The sequence below is a fragment of the Erythrolamprus reginae genome, chromosome 2 (genome assembly GCF_031021105.1).
Source record: "Erythrolamprus reginae isolate rEryReg1 chromosome 2, rEryReg1.hap1, whole genome shotgun sequence".
NCBI lineage: Eukaryota > Metazoa > Chordata > Lepidosauria > Squamata > Dipsadidae > Erythrolamprus > Erythrolamprus reginae.
The window spans coordinates 15419210-15431707 of NC_091951.1; the positions used below are offsets into that span (position 1 = coordinate 15419210).

At 40.0% G+C, this 12498-nt stretch overlaps 1 protein-coding gene across 1 annotated transcript in view; it reads left to right on the forward strand.

The window, feature by feature from the left end:
- LOC139159170 (vomeronasal type-2 receptor 26-like) overlaps positions 1-3890 on the forward strand; it is a 34234-nt gene extending 30344 nt beyond the window's left edge. Inside the window, exons 8-9 of the mRNA XM_070736522.1 lie at positions 1030-1156; positions 2986-3890. Of these exons, the coding sequence (XP_070592623.1) occupies positions 1030-1156; positions 2986-3890 (1032 nt within the window). The remainder of the gene's footprint in view (positions 1-1029; positions 1157-2985) is intronic.
- The last annotated feature ends 8608 nt before the right edge of the window (positions 3891-12498 follow it).

A 12498-nucleotide genomic window follows, 5' to 3' on the forward strand; every position in this document is an offset into this window, starting at 1 on the left:
TGTGTTTTCCCTTTTTTCCATCCAATCATAGAACTTATCCCAACAGTTAAAATGCAGCTCATCTGCATTTTTCTGTTTTTTTGTTTAATTATCCATTCTACACACACTATTATTTTACAATTATAGATTCCGCAGTGGGCATATTTTCATTTTTCCTTTAAAATTTTTTTAAAAAATTGAAATATGTACATAAACATGGCAAAACAAAGACAAAACGTTTTCCAATATTGTGCGAGAACTATTCTCATTGCTGTCATTAAATGTAAAATTAGGTACAGTTGATTTTTCCCAAAATTCTCATAGCTATTCCTAGGAAAAAAAGTTCAGATTTCTTTTCTATTCTCCTCTCTAATCCTCTAACCAAGTCTAAATTTTCCCCTAGTATCTTTTAGTTTTCTCACAACCCCACCACATGTGATAAGATGATCCAAATTCTTTATTACATTTCCAGAGAGTTGACTCCTTTATTTATTTATTTATTTATTTATTTATTTATTTATTTAATTAATTAATTTTGTCAAAGAATTATAGGGTGGTAATTAGGACAAATAAAACATTAGATAATGATAAAAAGTACTGATAGAAGACAATAGGAGAGGGACCTCTTAGAAAGGGGAAGAGGTTGATTGTGGATAGTCTAAGGTTAAAGGTTTTGGGGTTAGGAGTAGAAACCACAGAGTCAGGTAGTGCATTCCAGGTGTTGATTACTCTGTTGCTGAAATTGTATTTTTTGCAGTCTTGTTTGGAGTGGTTAAAATTTCATGCTCGTATCTTGTGGCGGTTGAAGGTGAAGTAGTCATTTTCAAAGCAAAAAAAGATTTGCCATGATTTAAAAACATTTGGAACTTGACAGATGTTTCATATTTATCTAACTGAAACTCAGAAACTACTTATATAATATTCATGCCAACCACAATTTTGCATAGATGAGTGATGGCTAACCTTTTCTGGATTGAGTGGTCAAAGCAGCATGAATGCTTGAGAATGCACATCCCCACATTTTTTGTAATTTTTTGTTTCTCTGCTTAGTCTCTGCCTCAGTCCCAATGTGTGGAAAATTGTCATCCCGGATTTGTCAAGCGGGCTCAGGAAGAAAAGCCTGTTTGCTGTTATGATTGTGTTCCTTGTCCAGACGGGACCTTCTCCATTCAAGAAGGTGGGTGATCCTGGTGGAAATGGTGCTAGTGTCGACACTGAAGCTGACCTGGCTGTGACCATTTTCTTTTCTGTAGCTTTTTCTGTAGGAATTTTTCTTCTCATGGCTTCAGGCTTGACACAGCTTGGAGGGTGTGTGTTTGTATAGAGAAAGCTGAGGTTCTGTATCCAAAACAAAATAGTTCTCTGATAGGCCAAGGACTTTCCAACTGCTGACTGGCTAAAGAAGGAAGAGGAGAATATTAATTAGGCAACCAGTCAGCACCCAGATTGGACAATAGAATAGAATAGAATTCTTTATTGGCCAAGTGTGATTGACACACAAGGAATTTGTCTTGGTGCATATGCTCTCAGTGTACATAAAAGAAAAAGATACATTTGCTGAGAATCATGTGGTACAACACTTAATGATTGTCATAGGGGTCAAATAAGCAATGAGGAAACAATCAATATTAATAACAATCTTAAGGATACAAGCAACAATTTACAGCCACACAGTCATAAGTGGGAGGAAATGGGTGATAATAATGATGAGGAAAAAAACTAGTAGTAATAGTAGTGCAGACTTAGTAAATAGTATAACAGTGCTGAGGGGATTATCTGTTTAAAAGAGTGATAGTGTTTGGTATTTTTATAAATATGTTTATTGAATAGATACATTAAAAACAGGGTACAGAAAAGTAAAGGGAATATATATAATGTACATTCTAGCAATTATAGTTTACTTATATAGTACACATAAGTGGGTAAGGAGAGAAGAAGAAGGGGAGTGGGATGGGGAAGAAGGGGAAGAGATACGAGGGGAAGAGGGATAGGAAATTAGAGCAAAAAAAGAGTAGTAAGAGGGGTGTAGAGGGCCAGCGTTAGAGCTGGTGCTTCAATGTTTAGCAGTCTGTGGTTTGAACATATAGATTTTCCCTAAAGTTTTATCCATATTTGTTTGACATAGTTGCTAGTGCCAACACGTATCAGTGATTTAAGGGTTTGTTCATTCAGTTTCTTTGTAATTCGAAATTTATGTCGATCAATGTTTACTTTTGAGGCCTTCTTGGTGATGTTGTTGCAGTGGGCTTTGGCACTCAGATCTTTAGTTATTAGTATTCTAAGGTCCTTGACCGAGTGGGGATTGAATCCTGGTCCTTCTGGATTTCTCAGAATAACATGATATTTATTCATTTATATTTTATTATGATATTCTAAAACCAGTGTTACGATTTGGGAATAGGAAGTCATTTTTGGGAATGGGAAATCACAAATCAACTGACACACACCGTAAACACACGATTAGACCACAAGCTTGCAGCCAAACCAAAACCTCAGATTTTACACCACAGACATACATTATAAAACAACTGACTAGCCTGCAGGCTCTAACTGCCACAACTACTCAGGATATCACTCCTAATCCAATAACATCAACTAATCTGCATTCATCAATTGCATCAATTACTTAAGGTGTTACCCCCCAACTAACCAGGACGTTTCAACACAGCTTGCAGCAGCTGAGGCAGCACTCCACACTCATCCATCATTATTTATAGAGGGAAGGCAGCTCAGATCAACCTTTGTCAACCCTAGCACAAAGCCAAAAGCAACAGCCTGAATATGACTAGTGGGACTCATTGAAATGTCGCCAGGAATCTCTGAAACTTACATGGGAAGAAACCCGAATATGCCAAGACCTTCATACCAGTACCTATGAAAACACACACATACACAAACACACATTTTTATGGCTTTCCCATCTCTCAGTATAATGAGTCATCCAAAAAGATATTTATTGAAATATGGCAAGAGAAATAAAAGAAATGCTATTTTCTATTTTCGCAGATACTGAAAAGTGTACCAAGTGCCCAGATGATCAATATCCAAATGAGGACAGAGTCCAATGTATCCCCAAAAGAATAACCTTCCTGTCCTTTCAGGAACTTCTGGGCATCATCCTGGTCTCTTTTTCACTACTCTTGTTCTTAACCACAGGCATCATTTTAATTATATTCATTAAATATCTAGAAACTCCCATTGTCAAAGCCAACAACCGGGACCTCTCCTTCATCCTCCTGGCCTCCCTCATACTCTGCTTTTTGTCCTCTATTTTCTTCATTGGACAACCAAGGAAATCCACCTGTCTTCTTCGACAAACAGTGTTCAGCATTGTCTTCTCAGTAGCCGTGTCTTCTGTGTTGGCTAAAACAATCACAGTTGTGCTGGCCTTCCTGGCAACAAAACCGGGGAACAGTGTGAGAAGATGGTTGGGAAAGAGCTTGGCAAACTCCATCATCCTTTCTTGTTCTGGTGTCCAAATTTTAATCTGTGCCATGTGGCTGGGAGTTTCTCCCCCATTTCCTGAATCTGACCTGCACTCCCAACCAGAAATAATCATCCTTCAATGCAATGAAGGCTCAGTCACCATGTTTTATGTTGTCCTTGGGTACATGGGTTTCCTAGCTGCCATTTGCTTCACTGTAGCTTTCCTAGCCAGAAACCTGCCTGGGGCCTTCAATGAAGCCAAACTGATCACCTTCAGCATGCTGGTTTTCTGCAGTGTCTGGGTCTCTTTCCTGCCCACCTACTTGAGCACCAAAGGGAAATACATGGTGGCTGTTCAGATCTTCTCCATCTTGGCCTCTGGTGCTGGACTGCTGGGCTGCATCTTCTTCCCCAAGTGCTACATTATCATCCTGAGACCAAAGCTAAACACTAAAGAACATTTAATGATAAAAATAGGAAAATGATAGTGAAATTGTTTCTTATATTAATATCATTTAATTATTGATAGCAATTATTATTGACTTTTATGCTTCCTTTCCATTTATTTGACAATTGAGTCTCCGGAGAGGGGTGGCATACAAATCCAATAAATAAATAAATAAATTAGTATTATTTAAAAACAAAACTAATAGAAATGTTAAGTGTAAGATTAATCAAATTAAAATAAAAAATAATTTCAAAAATTAAATAAGTGATTAATAATTAATATTTGTATTTAAACTATTTGTTGTCCTTCTTTTCCTCAAAACACTCCATTAGCTAATGCATGTATTAAACAACAAATAATATCAAACAATAAATAATTAATTAATACTCATATCTTTTAAACTGTGAGTAGTCATCCTTTTTCTCATCATTCTGATTGAATCAGCGGAATCCCACCCAGCCGCCCTGTTTAGGTTGACCCGCTCCCTTCTAAATCAGGGGGGGAGTTGGGGAGCCCTTACAGGGTAGTGCGGAGGAATTTAAATCATTTTTCGCTGATAAAGTTGCTCGGATCCGGGCTTATCTCGACTCCAATTGCATAGCAGTATCGGCTGACAATGAGTCAGTTGAGGTTACTGGGGCTAAACATCTTTTTCCATCAGTCTGGGAGGAGTTTGACTTGGTGACATCTGATGAGGTGGACAAGGTCATTGGAGCTGTGAGTTCTGCCACCTGTCTACTGGATCCGTGTCCCTCTTGTTTGATTTCGGCCAGCCGAGAGGTGACACGGAGCTGGGCCCAGGAGATTGTCAACGCCTCGTTGAGGAGGGGGTCCTTTCCGGCCCTTTATAAGGAGGCACTTGTGCGCCCTCTCCTCAAGAAGCCTTCCCTGGACCCAGTCATGTTTATTAACTACATCCAGTATCCAACCTTCCCTTTATGGTGAAGGTTGTTGAGAAGGTGGTGGCGGTTCAACTCCAGCGTTCCTTGGAAGAATCCTATTATCTAGGTCCTAAGCAGTCTGGATTCAGGCCTGGCTACAGCACAGAAACTGCTTTGGTCATGTTGATGGTTGATCTCTGGCAGGCCCGGGACAGGGGCTTGTCCTCTGTCCTGGTGCTTCTTGACCTCTCAGTGGATTTCGATACCATCGACCATGGTATCCTTCTGTGCTGGCTGGAGGGGTTTTGGTTTGGGAGTCACTGTTCTTCAGTGGTTCTCCTCCTACCTCTCCGGTTGGTCGCAGTTGGTGTTAGTGGGTGGTCAGAAGTCAACCTCTAGGTCTCTCCCTTGTGGGGTGCCTCAGGGGTCAGTCCTATCCCCCCTGCTATTTAATATCTACATGAAACCGCTGGGTGAGATCATCCAAGGGAATGGGGTGAGGTAACATCAATACGCCGATGATACCCAGTTATACATCTCCACCCCAGTGGAAGTGATGTGCCGGTGCCTGGAGGCTGTTGGGGCCGGGCTGGGTGTCAACAAACTCAAACTCAACCCAGACAAGATGGAGTGGCTGTGGCCATCTGTCCATTCATTAACCTGGGGGAGGGGGGAACTACTGACCCTCTCAGAGAGGGTTCACAACTTGGGCATCCTCCTTGATCCACAGCTGACATTGGAACATCATCTTTCGGCTGTGGCGATGAGTGCGTTTGCCCAGGTTCGCCTGGTGCACCAATTGCGGCCCTATTTGGACAGTGAGTCATTGCTCACTGTCACTCATGCCCTCATCACCTCGATGCTCGATTACTCCAATGCTCTCTACATGGGGCTACCTTTGAAAAGTGTTCAGAAACTTCAGATCATGTAGAACGAAGCCGCGAGAGCCGTCGTGGGGCTTCCAAGATTTGCCCACGTTTGTTCAACACTCCGTGGCTTGCACTGGCTGCCGATCAGTTTCCGGTCACAATTCAAAGTGTTGGTCATGACCTTTAAAGCCCTACATGGCATTGGACCAGATTACCTCCAGAACCGCCTGCTACCGCACGAATCCCAGCGACCGATAAGGTCCCACAGAGTTGGCCTTCTCCGGGTCCCATCGACTAAACAATGTCATTTGGCGGGCCCCAGGGGAAGAGACTTCTCTGTGGCAGCCCCAGCCCTCTGGAACCAACTCTCCCCGGAAATTAGAACTCCCCCCACCCTCCCTGTCTTTTGTAAACTACTCAAGACTCACTTATGCTGCCAGGCATGGGTGAGTTAAGATATTCCTTCTCCCCAGGCTATTACAAGTTATGCATGGTATGTTTGTGTGTATGTTTGGTTTTATAATAAGGGTTTTTAGTTGTTTTATTACTTAGATTGTTACATGCTGTTTTTATCATTGTTGTTAGCCGCCCTGAGTCGGTGGAGAGGGGCGGCATACAAATCCAATAAATAATAATAATAATAATAATAATAATAATAATAATAATAATAATATTAATAATAATAATAATTCAGGTTAATCCATATCTTAGGAACCTGGAGAGGTCAATCATGGATAGTCTAAGGGAAAAAATTTTGGGGGTTAGGGGTTGACACTACTGAGTCAGCTAGTTATGAAATGAGGATTCCTTACAGGTGAGCTGTATTCAAGAATTGGTCTGACAAATGTTTTGTATGCTCTGATCGGTGCTTCTAGAGAAGAAGCTGCGTAGAATTAAGTTTGTGACTCTTAGTACTTTTTTGGCAATGCTGTTGCAGTGGGCTCTGGCACATAGGTAATTGGAAATGAGTACTCCATGGTCTTTGACTGAGTGAGGGTCTTCTGCGAGTTTAGTTTGTCAGGTGTGTATTTAGTATTCAGATTATTTTTTACCAATGTGTAGGACAGAGCTTTCGTTGGATGAGATTTGCAGTTGCCAGTTGTTAGGCCATTCAACTACATGGTCAAGGTCCTTTTGAAGGGTAGAAGTATTATCAGAGGTATTAAATAATTTAACATCATCAGCAAAGAGAACACAATTGCTTGCAATATTGTCACAGAGATCGTTTATATAAGATATAAAGAGAGTAGGTCCTAGAACACTGCCTTGGGGAATGCCACTGTTAACTGGAGCAGGATTAGATATGGCGTTACCTGTTTTGGCCACCTGTTGTCTGTTTGACAGGAACGCTGATATCCAATTGTGCAGTGGTCCTCAGATGACATAAGATTTTAGTTTCATAAGATGTTTGTCGGGAACTACTGAATCAAAGGCTTTGCAAAAATCTATATAGATTGCATCAATTGATTTCCCCTGGTCAATTTGGGCAGTCCATATATTTTTGCAGTGTAAAAGTTGCAGGTTGCAGGATAATTTTTTTCTGAAGTCGAATTGTTTGTTGGAAAGTAGGTTATTTGTTTCAAGTTGGAGTGTAATGGATTGGTTAATGATGGATTCCCTGACTTTGCAAGTGACGCAGGTCAAGGAGATTGGTCTATAATTTTCAACATTGCTAGGATCACCCTTTTTGAAAATAGGGATGACCATGGCCAGTGTTCTCTCTAAATTTGTTTTGGGGTGGGCGGAAAAGTATAGTGTCTGAGCGGCAGTCCCTTCAGGACTGGGCGACACAGAAATAATAATAAAATTTCCCTCTCGGCTTCTGGGCAGGTTTGGAAAACTCTGAGTTGATGATGATTTTTAAGTGAGCGATTGATCACCTGCTCAGCTTAGAGGGAACTATGACCGTGGCTAGAGACCAGAGTTTAGGTAGGGAGCTAGTTGTAGAAGATATTTTGAAAATTATGCTTAGGGGTTCAGCCAGAGTTGAGAGTTTTTTTAAGAAGTATGCACATAGTCCATCAGGTCCGATAGATAGAGATGGTTTTAGGTTGTGCAGTGATTTCTTAACATTTTCTTCGGTAAAGTCGATTTGTGTCAGATCATTGCAGTTAGTTGGGGTGTGACTAGGAAATGCTGGGCATGAGCACTCTACATGGGCCTCCCCTTGAGGATCACTCAGGTGATGTTGATGAAGTCATGTGGACAGTTACAGATGCAACTCTTTACATAAAGACAATCACTTCTACCATTAACCAATCCAGTTCATTTGTAGGACTACATTTTTTCTGCCAGTCAATAATATTTTACAAGAGAAACATCCCAGTATATTCTCAAGTACATCCAGTGAAGGGTCACACATTTTTTTACTATCACATTGTGGGTGTGGCTTGTTTTGTCAGTGTGGTTTGATGGTCATATGAACAGGTGGGAATGGAAGGATGGAGGAGGGCGAGAGGGAGGAGAATTGTCTGGGGGAGGGGGGAGGTGTCAACATCCCCGCTTTCTTGCCTGCCTCCAGGTGAGGCTACAAGAGCCATGACATTGCCTGGAGCTTTTCCTCAGCTGCAGATTTTCGCTTTCTCAATTTTCAATTCTCAATTTATATGTCCACCAAGCATAATTAATTGTCTCTTCACATGTCCACATTTCCAATCCTACAAAGCTTTCCTGTAAAACACCCATGAGAGAGAGAAGGAAATATCTTTTAGCTGAGTTAGTTTCAGAACCAAAACTAAGAGCACCCCAAGCAATATTTCTTTGTGTTCTCATCATCTAACCCCCATCAAGTTTCTTGGGACACAGAGAAATTCAGTTGTTGTATCAACATTCAAAATTTAGGGGATAGAAAGGGGGGAGATGGAAATAGGTATGGGAGAGAGGGGGAGAGATTTTTTGGGAGTAGGGGGAGTTTGACAACATTTGTCAAATCCACAAAATTGCTTTTGTTTGCTTACCCCAACCTCTCCTTCTCTTCTCATCTTAAATATTGGTAGGATATTTCCAAGACACTTAGATGCTTACAATGTACTTATTTGCCTGAGTCAGAATTGAATCAAATTACAATACCTATATTTTCTATCACTCGTAAGTATGGCCAATATGCAACCAAACCCAAACTTGCTTTCCTCGCTAGCAACTGCACTGAAACCACAAGGTGTTTTGAGAGAATGGGACAAGGTGTTTGGTTTGGTTTGGTGGAACCTGACTCCATAGGACTCCAACCAGACTTAAAGCATTTCCCAAGATGGCAAGTCTGAATTTCTGGGCAAGGCAATTTTCTGCCATATGTCCCTGGCCATCCTAGTACAAGCAAAGACTTGTCTCCATCTCTGTGACTTCTCAGCATGTTTCACATGAGGCCATTCATCCAAAATCTGCATGGATTCCACGGTGGAAGTTTTCTCACCCAAAACATGGGTGAGATATGGCAGGTATAACAACAGGATTGTCATGGGTCTGTCCTTTTGCTGTTCATATACCCATCTATATGCAAGCACGGCTGAGTTACTCCTTGTATTGTGATCAGACAGTTGGTTTGTGTTATTTTGTGAAGAAATATGATCTACAAATCTTTCCTGAAATTAGCCATTCAGGGCAACTTCATTCTGCAAAGGGTGTTTTCTAAAGAGGAGTGTGCAAAAGAACTCCAAGGCTCAAGAGTACTGTCACAGTTCCCATCCATTCCAATGGCATAATGATCAATAGTGAAATTCATATGCAGGGATCATACCTGAGCATTAAATGTCATTTCCAGATAAGAGAAGAGAGGAACCAAGTCTCTTCTATGGGGCTGACACTCCTCAGAATGCAGCCAACTGTCACTGACTGTAATCTTGACTTCGTTGCTAGGCAACTAACCTAATGGAACCTACCTTCTGCTCTCCTTTCTCTGGGCTATGGCACGCGAATATTGACAGCCCCAGAGACATTTAGAGACATTCAGAGTTATTCAGTAATTAAATAGTTAACTGTGTGTGTTTTATTAGCTCCTCCTATTATGATGTAAAATCATGCCACGTCATTTATGCATCACATCCATCTCTCTCAGATTCTCCATTTTATATTGTTCAGTCCTTTGTTAGCAGCCATCATGTGAAGATGTATTTTATTTGCCTCTCATGGCATATTTTATTTTTTCTACTTTTATAATAAAAAGAAATCTTGTTTGAATAAAAATGCTCTCTCTCTCACTCCATCACCTCCGGAAATGATTTATTATGGTCCACACGGGCTGTAATTAATCGCTATTTCTGACAAAATCAACACTTCAAGAATCAAGAGCCGAAATAAACAACAAATGAGATAAAAGGAGTGCTGGTTCTCAATTGATATATCTCTTCTCATAGGGTGGAGCCAACATCCAAGTGTGGGATGACACTTTCAAATGTTGCTTTTAAGGGGTGACCTTGGCAGGCAGAAACATGGCTCCATTAACACTATGACTTTATTTTCCACAGGGGAGCATACATTGATCTTCAGTGGGGAGGAAAATCCAGAGTCTGAAATTCTCCAGTAAAAATTATTTGCCTAAAACCAAGTTCTCAACTAGAAAAGATTTCCATTCAGGCCTTCTGTGTCAGTGGAGAAGTTAACTGCACTTGACTTGATATGTCTGCCAAAGGTTTTCCATGGAGGATTTGTCCAAAAAGCAGAGATAAAACTTTTTCTTATAATTCCCTCTGTTAAGAGAGATCACTAACTAATGTAACTATTTCTTGGACTCAAACATTGTTGGGCATTTCTCTGGAGGGAAATGAAAGAGAAATAATTCCAATATAGTCATCAAGAATTGAGAGGTTTAGGAACTCCATCCTTGAAACTTGCCGCAGAGGGAGTACATAGCATCTGTGACTGAAGAAAAAGGAATATGTATTTGTTGGCATAGCAATAAAAGAGAAAACACTGGGGGATAGTTAGTGCCCAAGCTTGTCACAGATCTGAAATAACTTCCTGCTAAGCTGGAGAGCCAAAATTTACTTTGAAAGCTAATAGTCAAGGGCATCACCACAAAAGGAGTGATGCAACAGTGTGGCAAGTCTCTAAGAACAAAATCAAGCTCAGTCATTAAAAGTTTGCATAGTTATAAAATATCATATGCACAACAAGGGAGATTATTTTGTGTCATTGGAAGTGAGTTCTTGTTTATCGGGTGTTCCACTTCTCCGCTGTAATTATGAAACTGCTGGGAATTTCTTCTTCCCTCTTTACTCTCCAGGGAGTTTTCCAGCTGTCACTTTTGAAACCAATTGAGTGAGTGGAAAATACAAGGAAGGATGCAAAATTATGTCCAGTCCTGAGTCAGAAAGCCCCAAAAGATTGGAATTCCTGACCTGCCTTACAATTTAGGTCGTTGTGTGCCTCTACATAATTTCACACTCTAACCTTCCTCATCTCTTGCTTCTTTTCTATGTTGGGATATGTGCTTCAACATGTAATAAATCACATTTTCAAGATTCAAGAACATACTCAAAACCATAGAAATGGTGATGGACTTTATGAGAAACCCACCCTTTCTTCCAGTTCTTACAATACTAGAAAACACAGTATCAAAATAGAGACCTTCAAATTTCTAGCTTCTATCATCAAAAAAGCACAACAAAGAATGTTCTTTCTGCGCCAGCTCAGGAAGCTCAAACTGGTCAAGGAGCTGCTGATACAGTTCTACAGATGAATTATTGAGTCTGTCATCTGCACCTCTATAACTGTCTGGTTTGGTTCTGCAACCCAACAAGACAGACACAGTCTTCAGAGTATAATTACAATAGAACTGTAGAAAAAGCAATTTGCTCCCAACCTGCCTTCCATTGTGGACCTGTATATTGCATGAATCAAAAAGAGGGTCATAAAAATATTTACAGATCTCTCACATACTGGACATAAATTATTTCAACTCTTAACCTCAAAACCATGTTAAACTATTTAACCACCACCAACAATGCTGCTACTCTTCAAAAAGACCTTGATCATGTAGCAGAATGGTCAAACAACTGGCAACTTAAAATTTGTTTGTTTGTTTGTTTGTTTATTTATTTATTTATTTGTTTGTTTGTTTGTTTGTTTTTGTTTGTTTGTTTGTTTGTTTGTTTGTTTGTTTGTTCGTTCATTCATTCATTCATTGATTTGATTTGATTTGATTTGATTTGATTTGATTTGATTTGATTTGATTTGATTTGATTTGATTTGATTTGATTTGATTTGATTTGCATGCCGCCCTTCTCCGGAGACTCAGGGCGGCTAACAACAGTAATAAAACAATGTACAATAATAATCCAATAAATACTAAAAATGATTAAAAAACCCATTAGTATAAAAAAAACCACCCAAAAATCTCAACCAACAAATGCTCTGTCTTACACATTGGCAAAAAGAATCAGAATACAAAATACAAACTTGAAGGAAATGAACCTGAAGATGACCCTCATCCTGTCAAAGACCTTGAAGTACTCATATCCAATCACCTAAGTACTAGAGCCCACTGTAACAAGATTGCCAAAAAGGTGTTAAGAGTTGTTAATGTAATCTTATGAAGCTTCTTTTCTGGCAATATTACACTACTAACCAAAGCATACAAAACATGTGTTAGACCAATTCTGGAATACAGCTCACCTGTCTGGAACCCACATTGCATATCAGACATTAAGGTAAAGTGAGTATGCAAAGCAGTCATACCACTAAGTCATAGTGACTAAACTGCAACCTGATTGAGCTAGAACAGAATAAGAAGCAAGGCACATTTGCAGTGGATGTGGTTGGTTATTGTTCTGGGTGTTGTAGTTGTTGTGATTGTTCTGGTAGTTCTGATGTGTGGTTAGTTGTGGGTGGATTGGTTGACTGTATCATGGTTTACAGTTGTAGTAAAGTACCTTCTGTTAAGAGAGGAATAGGAAAGATT